At 52.2% G+C, this 14,850-nt stretch overlaps 1 protein-coding gene across 1 annotated transcript; it reads left to right on the top strand.

Moving 5' to 3' along the window:
• The first annotated feature begins 883 nt into the window (after positions 1-883).
• On the top strand, positions 884-14,010 carry ADAR (adenosine deaminase, RNA specific). Its single transcript, XM_027667754.1, has 15 exons — positions 884-1,553; positions 3,208-4,680; positions 5,974-6,136; positions 6,217-6,359; positions 6,765-6,906; positions 7,099-7,316; positions 7,542-7,698; positions 8,706-8,877; positions 9,496-9,589; positions 10,914-11,042; positions 11,148-11,281; positions 11,738-11,920; positions 12,341-12,453; positions 12,827-12,954; positions 13,255-14,010. The coding sequence occupies exons 1-15, from the start codon at positions 1,543-1,545 to the stop codon at positions 13,493-13,495; spliced, it is 3,501 nt and encodes a 1,166-aa protein (XP_027523555.1). The 5' UTR covers positions 884-1,542; the 3' UTR covers positions 13,496-14,010.
• The last annotated feature ends 840 nt before the right edge of the window (positions 14,011-14,850 follow it).

Below are 14,850 nucleotides of genomic sequence, written 5' to 3'. Positions count from 1 at the left end.
GTCCATGCCTGGTTTGGGGCCGGGGAAGGGAATTGTCTCCGTCCGCCTAGAAGGAACCTGGGCCAGGGTGGGACATGACCCGGGGCACCTCTAGCACTAAAAAGCATGCATAAAAACGGAGGTGACAGCAGTCGGACGGGAAACGGGGAGCCTGTGGAAAAAAGAGGAGCCCCACACTGGGAAAGGAGAGACTATGGTGGGGACCACAGGGGGATGGGGGAGCCCCGACGGGGAAGAGGGGATCCAAAGGACACACGGCAGACAGGGGGCCCACAGAGAATGGGGGTTCCACGGGTCACAGAGGGGCCTATGTAGGAGGGGAGACTCCGCAGGCCGCGAGCGCCCTGCGGTACCGAGGGCCAATGGGGGGGGAGAGATACGTGCTGCGCATGCGCAGCAGGGCGGCGGCGCGCTCCTATAGCGTAGGCGATACCTCGGGACACAGCGGAAGCGGCGCTTCCCCCAAGCCGGAGGAAGGGGATGCGGTTGTGCCGTCTCTCCCACAGCGGAGCGCCCGAGCCGGGCCCCACCGGGACGGCGGCGCCGGCACCGCCGGCACCGCCAAGCGCTGCCCTGGTCAAACATGGCGGCCGCGCTTTGCCCCCAGTCAAGATGGCGTCCGCGCGGCTCCCTCCGCACCTTGCGCAGGCGCGGGGGTCAGTGTTCATCATCACCGTGCGCCGGCAGGGGTGGCAGGGGCGGCAGCGGCGGCAGCGGCGGGTAAGGGGATGCGGGGGGGAGGGGCGGCCTCGGGCCCCGCCGGAACCTCGAGGGGCCCTCCTGGATCTTTCCTGGTCCCTAACGTCTCTACCGCCCGCGGTGTGTCCTGCAGCGGCCACCAGGCCTGATGAGGCGGCGGGACTAGGCCGCGTTGCAGCCTCGCGCGTGAGCGGCCCCGCGGGCTTCCGGAACGCGGCGGGACCGTGTCCCGGCTGTCCAGGGGGCTCTGCCGGGCTCGAGCTCCGTGGGGCGGAAGGCGCGGAATAAATCGCTCCCCTCGAATCCCGGCTGTCGGTGCTCGCCGTCCCTCCCGTGCGCGGTGCCGTCCGGGCGAGCCCCTCGTCACTCCTTCGGCCCTCAGGGGGACGGAGTGTGACCCGGGTGTGAGTGGCACCCGCCCTGCGCGGTCCCCGGGGTCTCCCTTGGGGGTGCAGCTGAAGGTGACGGCTGTTCCCGCAACCCTTCTCTCCGAGCCGCCCCCCTTGTGCCGACCGGGACCCCACGAGTGCCGGGGCTGCTTCTCCCAGGCGCCCTGGAGAAAGAGCTGCCCCACGGGGTTCGCCTTCCCGCCCCAGGTTCCGGCGCTGAGAAGGAATCTCATGAGCGCTCTCAAAGGCAGGCGGTGTCTGAGAAAGCCCGAAACTCGGCCAGTCCCCGCTGCGAGCGCCTTGGGCGGGGCTGCTGCGGGAAACGAAACCGAAATGGGCCTCTCAGCCATCTTCGGCGGTTGCCCGGCGCCGCCTCCTCTCGTCGGCACACCTGCGGGTGGGGGTTTCTTTTTTTTTTCCTCTTTATTTTCTCATAAAATAATTTGGCGTGCGGATGAGACTGAGGTAAGAGAGTTTTTTTCCAAACCCCTCTTCCTGCCCTTCACTCAGAGAGCGCTTGTAAAACGAGGTCACTGAGCAGGGGCTCCCCCGGAGTTGGGGAGGAAGGAACCCGGCTCCCCGTGTTTACTGGAAAATAAGTCCCATGGTGGCAGCCGAGTGAGGCAGTTTAGTGAAAGGGAAATTTGAGTTGGCCTCGGGGTGTGTTTGGTGAAGATGGGGAGCTTTATAAAGATGAGACTGGTACAGGAAGAACTGTCTTTGTGACGATGGGTCATGAGGGAGCGGGCAGGATGGGCCCTGTCTCGTGCTCCATGTCTTTATCCTCTCAGTTTCACAGCCAGCTGTTGTCAAAGAATTGGAATATATGCTGTGCTGGGTTCCTTATTTTTAAAAAGCATATTGAAAGTTTAGTCTAATGTCCTGCACCCTGGGGGAGCGGCACAGCTGTGTGCGATAGGAGTGGAACTTGGGTTGCAGTCCAAAAAAACTGTTGCCAGCTGCACACCTGTCCCGATTTCTGTGCATGTTATCTGCGTGTGTAGTGTGATGCTTTACCTCCCCAGGTCACCTAGTGCCCAAGGAGAAAAAGGCACTTGGGGTTTCAGACTCCTTTGGCCACGAATCTGAAAATTATTATTAGCCTGTTGCAGCTCTGCTGTCTGACCACGTGAGCTGCTCCAGTTCACCTCCTCATGCTCCCTTACCTCCTCGTGCTTCTGTTTCTCAGGTTGCAAAGCACGTGTGAGATTCTACTCTCCCTCAGGGCAGAGAGGGAGTGGAGCTCACTGTGTTTGGGAAGCGCATCTTGAACATCACGTGCTGGAATCTCGTCCAACAGAAGCAGAGGGTCACTCTTGGCAGAGTTGCTTCTCATGGTTGACTTCACCTGCTGGTGCTATATGCTGGGCAGACAGAGTTTGCTGTTTATGTTTGCAGGAATAATTTAAGACTCCTAGAAAAGCAGAAAACAGGCTTGTAAGGAGAAGATGCTTGAAGTGCCTCAGTGTCAGGGAAGCTGTTTAAACTGCGTTTTTGGAATCCTGTAGTTGTGTAACTATCACCAAATGTGATGAGGGAAATTTATCCAGCACCAATTTGATGTGATTAAGTGACACTTCTTTATTACAGCGCTGGGAACACAGGGGAATCAGCTCCTCCTAAACGTGTTCTCCCAACAACAAAATTTGTACAGTTTATATACTTTATAGTTACGTAAGTTTCTATTCTTCTATTTATTTTTATACTTGTCATGCCTAGCTAAGTTCTGTTCTTCTATTTAGTTGTATAGTAGTTATGGTCCAGCCGCTCCACTCTTAAATCTAATGAAATGATGACAAAATGAAATCTTTGAAATGTTTGGTTCTTTCAGGTGTATAGTGTTATTCTTCAACAATCGTTGGTCTATACTATTTAGCTGGGATAGGCAGTGTCCAGACCAAGACAGAGAGAGTGTAGGGGACTTCAAAGCGACTTTGTATGGTCCAGTGAGATTCCTGTGGTTCCATTCTTTCAAACACAACACCCCTAACAATTCTGGTGCACTGTGCTTCTCTACCTTTAATCACAAATACTTCTTTTATGTTATCAAATCTTGATTATTTTATCAAACTGTTTGCAACACAACTGCATCCTGAGTTGCTGCATTTTATCTCCTCAGGACAGGCAGCTCCACTCCTGGCGTGCCAGCAGCCCGGGTCCCCCACGTGTCTATGATCAGAGGTGCTGGGCGAGGCAGAGGCTCGTATCTGACTCGGGCAAGGCATAACCACCCCGGCACTACGCGAGGTTTTTATAACCACCCTTGTACCCCACAAGAAACTAACCAGGGCACCTTTTTGCACCAGCAGTTCCTGACAGAGCAGGACACTGCGGTCTGCCCGCTGCAGGGGCAGGGACCACATGAGGAGGCTGTGGCACCGGCTCCTGCAGGGACACATCGGCCTGGCCGCGGCAGGGCAGGGGGCTGGAGGTTCTCTAGTCAGCAGCAATACCGTGGGAATTCACCACAGTTTTGCCCTCCACGGCACTGTCGTCAGGAGAACCCAGGGAGAGACTCTGACACTATCAGGCTGAATTTCCAGAGACTGTCTCTTGCCAGGCAAGACTGCGAACAAGAAATTCTGACTATTTTCAGGCAGCTCGGGGAGGGAAGGACTTGCACAGTTCATGATCTCACACACAAACTTAAAACTCAAAAGAAAGAGGTCAACCGCATTTTGTATAAACTCCTCAGAGAAGGCAAGTTGCACAAGGGGGGAGAGACACCGCCGCTGTGGAGGATTGCCAGCCCCAGCTCAGGGAGGGAAAGAAGCCCTGCTGACCACAGTGCCGGCTGCACAGATCCAGCTTGTGAAAGCAGAGGAGGAGAGAGGAGCACACTTGGCTCAGGAGACACAGAGATGGCTGAGATGAAGGAGAAAATCTGCAACTACTTGTTCAGCGTGCCAGAAACAACGGCACTCAACCTTGCCAAAAACATTGGGTTTTCAAGGGCCAGGGACGTTAATCCATTTCTCAATGCTCTGGAAAAGCTGGGAGATGTCCACAAGCAGAACACAATCCCCCCACGGTGGTCCCTGACAGACAGGAAACGTGAGAGGATGCAGATGAGGCTGAAGGCCAGCGCATTAATACAGAAGGTGAATCCCACACCTCCTGAGTTGGGTCCTCCCCCTTCCTCTGTCCCTGTGTGTCGCCAGGAGGTGACAGCAGCTTTGCCAGCAGCGATGGCATCAAAAGCAGAAAGTGTAGAAAATGGACAGCAGCCTTTGAAGCAGCCTGGTCAGGGCAATGGCAGTGACACAGGAGCGAACACGGCTGAGGACACTGAGTTCTCCAGTTTGAGTAATTATGATAACTCGGAAAACGGCAAGTGGACCATGGATGATATCCCAGATAATCTGAACACTATCAACAAGCAGCCTGACAAGTCAAAATGCGTCATGAATTCTCAGTCTTCCCCCAGTTATGCTGCCCAGTTTGAAGCTGCTTTACCATGTATGCCCGTAGAGAAATTGATGGCTTGTCAGGAGAAGAACCCAGTGAGTGGCCTTACTGAATATTCCCAGTACACGTACCAGCACTGTGAGTTCATCATGCTGGAGCAGAGTGGACCCTCTCATGGGCCACGGTAAGAAAATGTCCTACCTTTTCTGATCTCTTTTTGCTTAAGATGATCTGACTTCAACTAAGTTCACCCTCTCAGCTGTGTCCTGAAGGGCCTGCTCATTCATGTTTCTTTCATTTCAGAAGGATTAGCCTCGTTGATTCCTTGCATCAGCTTAAGAAATAAAACAAGGCTAAAATTTAACCCCAGGTAGCCCAGTTTTGGCAATCCAGCACCTCATCCTAAGTAGTGAAGATGGGATTCATCTCTTCACTAGGTCCCATCTCATTTAATTACTTGCCTTCAGTTTGATCGTATAGAGGGAAACTGGTATTTCGGAGCTGTCTCTCAAGATGTTCTCACCCTAGAAATGGTATAAAAAGAGCTCAGAACAAAGTGTTTGGGTGTAGATGTCCTGGGTTAGCCAAAGTGGCCCCGCTCTGAACGTTTCTGTGGTGTAGCAGGTCAGAGCAGATTCTGGGAGCCAAGCACATATAGCATGGCACTAGAGTTGGTGGAGTCAGTCTCTGCAGTCCTGCTGTCCCTTGCAGAATCATGACTGTTCTGGAGCACCAGGGAGAGGTGAAAAGCACCATATGTGCTGTGCTGGAATATGTCAATAGATCCACTAGACAGGAAAATTGGCCTCATTTTTAAAGACAGAGTCTCAGGGGTTTGTTGTTTCGGTTTTAAGGAGGGATCTGAATGAATTCAGCCCAATAAGCCTTCTCTAGATCTGCTTAGATCCATTCTCTTTGGAAGCAGGTTTCCAGGGCTAGAGGACAGAAGATAAACTTTGTTAGAGTTCATGGAAAGGAGAAGGACAGAAATGTCAAAGACGAGAGGTTTATGTGAGGCAGCACCTCTCTGAGATGGTGTGAATGCCCTGGGTAGCCAGGGAGAATGCCAGAGGGAGGAGTGACCCTGAATGACCAGGTGCAGATGAAACAGTACAGGCTGCTTTCGAGCTTTCTTATTACTGGGCAGGAGCCACAACAGAACTGCTGTCTGCATACAGCCATTACCTGTTCCTGACACTCGTGGAACAAGGCAATTCCTCCTGTTCCTTCAGAACAAAACCTGGAGCTGTTCCTCTGTCATGAACAGCACTGGAAATGTGATGAAACGAGGCTCAGATGCAGCGCTGTTGGCGTACCCTTGGTGTTTGCCTTCTGCACATGGCAGCCTGGGTTTGCTCTTCCAGTCAGGAGCTGGCTGTTCCTCCTCCCTTCAGTTCCAAGAGCAGCCTACTTGCCTGCTCTGAGAAGACCACACTTTTGCCTCTTGATTTACTTCTTTGGTTTTCTCTTTTTAAAGGTTTAAGTTCCAGGCAGTGATCAATGGGCGCCAATTCCCACCAGCAGAAGCAGGGAGCAAAAAACTGGCTAAACAGGAGGCAGCAGCCAATGCCATGAAGGTCCTGATGAGTGAAGCGGAGAATGGAAGGCCCAGTGGGATTAAATGCTCAGAACTGGAGTTGGTGAGTCCTGTTTTCTTTACCTTGTGAGGCTGCTCAGGCAATGTTTAGTCTGAGACTGGTTTCCTCTGTCTTCTTTGCAGCCAGAGCTGTCATCTGCAGCAGCTCCCCTCAACCTGCTTCCTGGGAAGCACCCTATCAGCATATTGATGGAGTATGGACAAAAGTCAGGGAACGTAATTGAGTTCCAGCTGCTGTCTCAGGAAGGCCCACCTCATGATCCTAGGTATGGCATATTCTTGTCAGCTTTGGGGGAGGATGGAAACTCTTTCTTCACTATCCTTACGCTTCAGCATGCTACCCTCGTTCTTGGACTTGTCACTGACCTAGCTGAGTGCTCCTCTTATCCAAGGATTCTGGGCATGGCTCCTCCAAGACATCTGCCTCCAGAAGGAGACACAAAGCAATGCCGTTTCTCAGAGAAAAAGTACTGTTTCTTCTACCAGAGCAGAAGCAGGTTCCAGTCCTGTACCCTACCTGGTGGTGCTCTAGTGGAAGTGTTTAGGGCCATAACGGTAGATTTCAGTTGGAGATAAGCCAGAAGGATTTATCTGGAAGTGGGAAAAGGGGATAATAACCAGATTGAGACACCTATGGTTAACATTTTTTATGTGCTATAATGTCCTGTCAGGTTCAGCTACTGTGTGGAAATGGGTGACCAAATTTTCCCTGCTGTGGTAGGAAACAGCAAGAAGGGAGCAAAGCAAATGGCAGCAGAAGTTGCTGTGAAGATTCTTTCTGGAAAGTCTGTACCCCATGTCTTGCCTGAACAGGTACAAAAGAGCTTCTTTATAAGACCCAAGCGTTTTGAGTTGAATGTTCCCCATCTTTTATTTCCTATTCCACTGGATTTCATCCCAAAAGGTCACATGCTGGCTCTAGCAGAGGTTTGCTGCTGCTCTTAGCCTGCCGTAAATCCAGCTGCTCAGTGTTTAACAACCTTCTCCTGTCTAACTCCACTCTAGCCTGTCACGAAGCCCCATGGTGACCAGTCCGTGCACAGCTGTGGGCCGTGGATTGCCACTCCAGATGAGTCCAAGGTGGTGAAAGCAAAGGGTGTTGGGGAGCTCATCAAATATCTTAATGTCAATCCTGTCAGTGGCCTGCTGGAATATGCCCGCTCCAATGGGTTTGCTGCAGAGTTCAAACTCATTGACCAGTCAGGACCTCCCCATGGCCCCAAGTAAGTAGCTGCACCTGCCCAGGAGGAAATTTTGCACTGCTGCTGTTGTCCTGGAGAAAGGACAGAAAGATCAAAATTGCAGTTTGAGATGGCAACAGGGCAAGCTGCTGCCTCTGCCAAACCTTATGACTTGATGACAGTAAACTCCCTCCACTCCCCTCCTCTCTCCACTGAGAGAATTTAAAAACCAGACTCAAATGCACAGGTTTCTTGGTTTCTTCATAGGTTTGTCTGTCAGGCAAAGGTTGGAGGCCGCTGGTTCCCGGCTGTGACTGCACGCAGCAAAAAGCAGGGCAAGCAGGAGGCAGCGGGTGCAGCGCTGCGAGTCCTGGTCGGGGAGTCGGAGAAGGTGGAGCGCATGGAAGGGATGAACATCACTGAGGTAAATCTTCTGCCACAGGTGGGACTGTGTTTGTAGCCCTGCCTGTCCTCCTCCCTTCAGTCCAGCAGAAAAGTGCCTTCAAAATCAACTGTGATGTCTTTGTTCTCTGCAGCTGTAGATAAGCTGATGTGGTTTTCCTGAAGTGGGTTAGATGTTTCCTCAGGGCACAGGCCTATCCTTCCGTCCTGCTGGCCTCTGCTTTAGGGCTAAATTATCATCAAATTCTTCCTCCAGCTACTCAAGTGTGTTCCTGTGGTAGAGTAGGAACATGCTCATTTTTAATTATGTGACTTTTTATTACTTTCAGACTCCTTCGTGCTGCTTTAAAAATGGTGTGTCAGCTCATAAAGACTCGTGTATCAGATAACATAAGCAAAACTGTCCGTTGTGTCAGGATGGCTTGTCCCAAACCTGGGCTGCTCTAAATCGCCCTTAGAGCATTGTGATCTCTGAAAAGCCGCATTCCAGCCGACACAGCTGAGCACAGCAGCTGGGGCTCTAAATAGCAAAGCCATCAGGGAAAATTTTGTCAGTCAGCAGTGCTGGAGGAGGTGAGTCCGTCTGCAATGAGAGTGACTGTGCACTCTCCTCACAGGCGGCCGGAGGAGGAGTTCCTCCAAAACCAGGAGCAGATTTCCTTGGCTGAGTCTCTGGGAACAGGCAGGATGGGTTTGTTGCTTTGCGCTGTGGATTTTCCCTGGCATTCTCGGGGGGCCATTCCTCAGCCTGTGCCTCTTGCTGCCGGGAAGACAGCTTGCTGCTGTCTCTGATGTGGCCAGAGCAGAATTGAAAGCCTTGGACGAGGTTTTCCTAGAAATACCCAAAAGAAGTTCACGCACCCCTTGATACAGAAGTGTCCGTGTAACAGCTCCAAACTGCACTGCCCAAAGTGCGTGTTTTCTGCGTTCTGTCCTCTCCTTGGAAAGCTGCACTGTGGGTTAGTTACTCCTTGAGCTGTGGTGTTGTGTGGCCTGCTCATGATCTGTGGTGGTGTGTCCCCACCCCAGCTCCCTGTGAGTGGCAGCACCCTGCACGATCAGATGGCCATGCTGAGCCACCAGCGCTTCAACAGCCTCACCGCTCACATCCAGCACAGTCTGCTCGGGCGCAAGATCCTGGCTGCCATCATCATGAGGAGAGCAAATAAGGGCTTGGGAGTGGTGGTCAGCATTGGAACAGGTATGAACAGCTTCCTCCAGCACACTCTGAACTCTCATTTCCATGCAAGATTTCCTGTCAGCCACGGCTCAGAAATGGCTGTGGCTGTGGGCCTCTTCAGAGAGGGCACAAAATGTTCCCAGGGCTCAAGTGGTGTCACAAGCGATCTAGTTAAAGAGAGAGAACAAAGCAAATGTGCCTGGAGCTGTATTGCTCTTAATCTTCGCTTGCATTGCTGCATGCTAGCCTGTGCATCAGAGCGTGGATTCCTCGTGTGGTACAGCACACGATCCCCCAGCTTCTCACAGCTGCATGTACCTTATCTCCCTCCCTACTTAGCTGCCAGCCTTCTACCAGGAGTGGTGGGCTGCAAAGCCCTCATGAAGGGTCAGTGCCCCTAAACCTGTGGCAGTTTTAGTCTGTCTGTCCCTAAAGTAGTGTGTGCTTTTTTTCCCTTTATTTTCCTAACTGCTTGGATCAAGATAATGATTTAATAGCCAGGGTGCTGCTGCTGCTCAAGAGCCCAAAGAAGTAAGACTTGACACAAAATGAACCTCTCCCTCTATCTCTGAAGCTGTGTCTTGACTTTGACACTTGCCCTGTTATTTATTTATTTATTTATTTATTTATTTATTTCAGGTAATCGTTGTGTGAAAGGAGAAGAGCTGAGCTTGAAGGGGGAGACAGTAAATGATTGTCATGCAGAAATCATTTCTCGAAGAGGCTTTGTGAGGTGAGAAAAGGGGAAATCCAAAGGAAATGGAGAGGCCTACCAGGAGATGCTGACCCATTCTGGAGGGGTGAAACTGAAACAGTTCCTTGCTGCACTGAGAGGTGCTGTGATCCTCTGACACTGTTTATCCATGTGTTGTTAAAAAGAGGGAAGTTATTTCTGATAAGAAGGGGCCATGCCTGAGTGGTGCCCAAATTAGTACTGAATGGGAGAATTGCCAGGAGCCCAAGGGCTGCATCCGAAGTTATTAAAATAGAGCCTCCTGCTGAGGCTGCTGGACCGTCTGCAGGGTGCTCTCCAGCCTCAGCACAGCTCCCACCACCAGCCAAGCACTGCAGGCTGGGTCCTCTCCTGGCCTTTCTGCGTCTGGGTATAGAAGGATTCAGGAAAACATCCTGCATCTGTTTGCCTTGATAAGTCAGCAGTCCTTTTTCAGAGGTTGTAAAGGGTTTTCCCAACTAAACTGCACAGTTGTCTTCTCTGTATAAACATTCACTGTGACACTTAGTTTTTAAAAAAACTGAAGTGAGATGAAGCTGGACTGCCTGTTCAATGTTTGCCCTTCAGTTCTGAACAGCAAAGCGAGCTGCTTCCTTCAAGCCTTTGTGAGCTGCCGCTGTGCTCTGCATTCCTCAGCAAGGGAAAGTGTTGAGGGCAGGTCCCTGGGAAGTGATGAATCAGGATTGTGTCTCGCTTAATGTCTGTCTCAGCTGTTAATCTTGACAACGGTGGCTGCTCTGGCATAGCAGAGCCTGTCAGCATGCTTCACCTCTCCTTGCAAAATCAGTCCCTGCACAGGCTCTGCTCAAGGACTCTCTAGGAAGCTGCAGTTTTTCTTTAGTTCTTGACACTGTGTTGGAGACCTCAAGGTTTTTCCCTGTCCAGAAGCAGCCATAAAAGACCCTTATGGGGTCGTGGTAATACCACTTGAGTTCAGCTACCCACAGGGCCATTTAATCTTAACACAAACTTGGTGCTGATTAAAGGTGTTGGTTGAAGACCTTGAAGTCTTCTTCACACTGGGAACAGGTGCATGCAAGCAGCAGCCAGCCAGGCTCCTTCCTCTCCTGCCAGTGATTCCCCCTGCTCCCTGGACAGGATACTACTTTTCTACCACTTGTCCTCTTCATGGCAGAAAATTTGCTAGACTTTTTGCCCTTTTTGTGCATCAAGCACTGTTTGCTGGCCTCCCAGCTTGGCTACAGCTCCTAGTCTCCACTCTCCCACGTAGCAGGAGTGAGGGATGTGGGAACCTGCCTGTCGATTGAAGCACTCCTTGTCTGAGGACCAGAGCAGCCTTTTGACAGGATGGTATTCTTTTCAGGTTTCTCTACAGTGAGCTGATGAAGTATGACCTGTCTAATCCTTCCTCTGCAGAAGAGAGCATTTTTGAGCCAGCGGGAGGAAAGAGGCTCAGAATAAAGAGCAGTGTTACCTTTCACCTCTATGTCAGGTTTGTGGGGAGGGGTTGGGTGACCTGTGTCAGCAGCACTGTCACCCCCCTGGCCCTGGCTGTTTCCTGACAGTCAGTGCTAATGGGGGAGGGTTTGTTTTCTAGCACAGCCCCGTGTGGAGACGGAGCCCTCTTTGATAAATCCTGCAGCGACCAGGCGAGCGTGGTGGGGCAGCCCCAGCACCAACCTCTCTTTGAGAACCCCAAGCAAGGCAAGCTGCGGACCAAGGTGGAGAATGGTGAGTGCAATCACTCCCTGCATGGTGGGATGGCTCCAGTCCTCTCCTCTGAGCCTTTCTGGTGCTTCAGAGCTTCCTTGCCCCTCTCTGTGTGCTCTTGTGGAATCTGAAGCACTCAGGAACCAAAGGAGGTGGGTGGATGGAAGAGCATTATCAGAGTCCTTTCCCTTTCCCAGCTCTGCCCGTTGGAACTGCCACACTTGTGACATTTGCAGCCGAAGTTTGCTGCAAAACTCCTATGTCTCTGCCCTCTTTTTCAAGCACTGTTCTATTCTGCTTCAGCCATGCTGAAAATTACTCATGTGTATTCAATACTGAATACCAGATTGTTCCCCGAACCTGGTGTCAGACTCGGAGGTCACTCTGGGTATCCAGAAGATTCTTGTGCGGTTTCTGATGGGGTTTGATTTACTGAATATCTGACTGTACAGAAAAGCTTTCTTTTCTGTCGTGCAGGGGAAGGTACCATTCCCGTGGAGTCAAGTGACATTGTGCCCACATGGGATGGGATCCAGCACGGGGAGCGGTTACGAACCATGTCCTGCAGTGACAAAATCTTGCGCTGGAATATACTTGGCTTGCAAGGGGCACTGCTGTCACACTTCCTGGAGCCAGTTTATCTCAGCTCTGTCACGCTCGGTGAGAGATCCTCCGACCTTTCGGGGGTGGGGTGGTACAACTGGGCTGCAGTGACAAGTCACCTCCCTCCCCTGTGTGATGGCAAAGTTTGTTTGTGGAAGCTGTAGGAGTAACAGACTGAAACATCATTCTTGGCAGAGCTGTTTGGAAGTGAAAAGGGAGTCTGTGGATTTTATGCTGTGGGTGGAGTGGGTTCTGGATTTTTAGGAGGCACATGTGATCTAGGAGAGTGAGACAAAAACTGTATGTTTATGTCTTCAGAGAGAAATGTAGTCTGTAAACCTATGTCTTACACACCCAGGGTACACATAGCTGTGCTGATCCACGTGCCATGGACTTTCAGGAGCCTGTGAGCAGTGCTGTGGCTCTCAGGGCTTGGCCGGTCCATCACCTGTGCCACCTTCACCTCTATCTCCACAGGTTACCTGTACAGTCAGGGTCACTTGACCCGTGCCATCTGCTGCCGCGTGGCGAGGGATGGGAACATACTAAAGGAAAAGCTCCAGGCTCCATATCACATTAACCATCCTGAGGTACTGCAGCTGTGGCACCTCTGCCTGTTCCTCTGCCTGTGGGTTCTGGAGTCCCAAGGCGCTCTGCAAGGGGGTCACTAGGCAGCAGTCTTGGGATATCCTGAGTTGGGAGGGACCCACAATGCCTCATCGAGTCCAACTCCTGGCCCTGCACAGGGCAACCCCAAGAACCTTCCCTCTTTGTCACCCCGCAGTGTGGGGGTTACTAGCAATGTCTTGGTCTGGCGGAAAGGAGACCAGAGTTGCCCCTGTAACCTTCAGCTTAGTAAGAACCTCATCCTTGCCGCTCTCTAAAGTTTAGGATGAGCTGAACCTGTGGGAGATGGAAGGGGCAAGAGGACCAGGTTAAGGAACCCTCCTGGCTCTCCCTCAGGTTGGGCGAGTCAGCGTGTACGACTCTGCCAGGCAGACAGGCAAGACCAAGGAGTCATCGGTGAACTGGTGTCTTGCTGATGCAAGCGAAGTTGAAGTCTTGGATGGCACCAAAGGGAAAGTAGATGGGTAAGAAGAGCCTTTCCTGACACTGCTTTTCTTGCTGGGGAAAGGGGGTCAACTCTGAGGTGGAGAGTACACTCTGCGCTGTTACAGCACCCTACACGTGGGGAGGGCTGGAGGGAGGAATTTCAAACGGACATGAGCAAGCACTCCTGAAGGAAACCAAAAGTTGCCCAGCCTGGACCCTACCACAGAGCCCTGCTGAGCCCAGAGTTCCCCCATCGTGAGATTTTCCCCAAGCCCTGTGTTCCTCTTGGCTCTTCTGAGTGTCATGTCCCTCATTGCTGCCTGTGTCTTCCTTCTCAGCCCAAAGCTGGAAGTGTCTCGTGTGTCCAAGAGGAAAATGTTCACCTTGTTCCAGCAGCTGTGTGCCAAGAACAACCGCGAAGACCTGCTGAAGCTCTCTGTGTACTCCGATGCCAAGGAGGCAGCCACGCTGTACCAGGCAGCCAAGCAGTGCTTCTTCAGCACGCTGGAAGAGCTGGGCTATGGCAGCTGGATCCGCAAACCCCAAGAGGAGGAGAATTTCTCTGTCCTTGATACATAGGGAAGCGCCCTGCAAGGGGGGGAGGTGAATGTACACAGTCTGCACTTGTCCTTCTTCCACCACCACCTTCTTGGAGTGGAGTCAGGACCGTGCAGCAGTTTCCCCATAGGCCTGGCTGCCTCCTCCCTGACCCTCAGACCTTGCCTTTTTAAAATGTGCATGTAAATGATTCTCCTTTTTTTAAAGTGAGGGCAGGCTCAGTCCCCCTTAGCTTTTGTAGTTTTGTCTCCCCTTTTTTTGTTTTTAAAAGAAGGCACAAGAAACCAAAGGGATTCTCAGACTGTGAGCTTGAAACCTTTGAACCGTACACTGCAGATCCCTCTGGCAGGTTTTGAGGCAAATTTTCTCTTTTGAGGAAAAAAAAAAAACCAAACAAGCTGCCTGGCTGGCTTTCTCTGTCTCTGTTGGAAGGTGACTGGCAGCCTGGCCAAGCTGGGACACAGGACTGACCTCTGCAAGGCACAGCAGGACTAGCATAACATTCTCCATTAATAACAAATTTCTGTAGTATTGGCCATGGGTGTGTTGATTTCTGCTGAGGGGAAGAGGGGCCTGGGGTGGGGTTTGGAGAAGGACAGAGGTGTGTTAGCATTTGCTAAACAATCAAGGAAGCTGGGTAGAGCTGTGGAGCCTCTTGCCTCAAGCGAGGGGCTCATTGGGCAGAGCTGAGCCCTCCGAGGGCTTGGGCCAGCCTGGAAATACAGGGGCAGGGCTCTCTCAGCTCCTTCCCCAATGCTGCCTCTAGGATGGCGTGTCTCTTTTCTAGTCTCAGGAAGCCAGTGGCGGCTGCGGGCCCTGTTGTGTGTCTGAGCTGAACTTCATGCCAGATGTGCTGGTGGAAGGTGAGAAACTGTTGGAGCAGCCCCTTTCCCTGTGCACGGCCTGTGCCAGCTTTGCCTGAGGTGAGAGATGACACTAGTAACTAGGACAGATACCAAAGAGCTGTGGGCATGGAAGTGCAGCCCAAAATGAGGAGGAGAAACCCTGAGTCTAGGAGTAAGGCCCCAACTCTGGCTGTAGATCTCCACAGGACAGCCAGAGGCAGCCAGGCTGGGGCCAAGCAGGGTCAGTGCTGGAAGTCTGGCTGTCATAGGTCCAGCCTGTCTGCAACTGCCCTCAAACACAGAGCTGTGAGGGGTGGAACTGCCTCAGCGCAGAGAAGGGCAGCAACAGCACAAAGACAGAGCTGGAGGCTCTTCCGTCTGTGGCTGCCCAGGGTGCTGTACCTGAGGCTACTGGGGCTCCTGTTGTGCTCCCCACACCCTCCCAGGACTCCAGTCCCTATTGGGGTGCAGCAGGACCCCCCTGTGCTGCACTGACTCAAGACTGGACCAAGAGCAGAGGGAATACAAAGG

Source organism: Corapipo altera, unplaced genomic scaffold, assembly GCF_003945725.1.
Source record: "Corapipo altera isolate COAL_440 unplaced genomic scaffold, ASM394572v1 106, whole genome shotgun sequence".
Lineage (NCBI taxonomy): Eukaryota > Metazoa > Chordata > Aves > Passeriformes > Pipridae > Corapipo > Corapipo altera.
This window is presented reverse-complemented; position numbering and strand designations above follow the sequence as displayed.

What these genes read in the sequence shown, in the direction of transcription:
- ADAR (XM_027667754.1), top strand. An exon ending in GGACCTCCCCATGGCCCCAA is followed by an intron (nt 7,317 to 7,541) that starts GTAAGTAGCTGC and finishes GTTTCTTCATAG; the next exon opens with GTTTGTCTGTCAGGCAAAGG. An exon ending in ATCACATTAACCATCCTGAG is followed by an intron (nt 12,454 to 12,826) that starts GTACTGCAGCTG and finishes GCTCTCCCTCAG; the next exon opens with GTTGGGCGAGTCAGCGTGTA.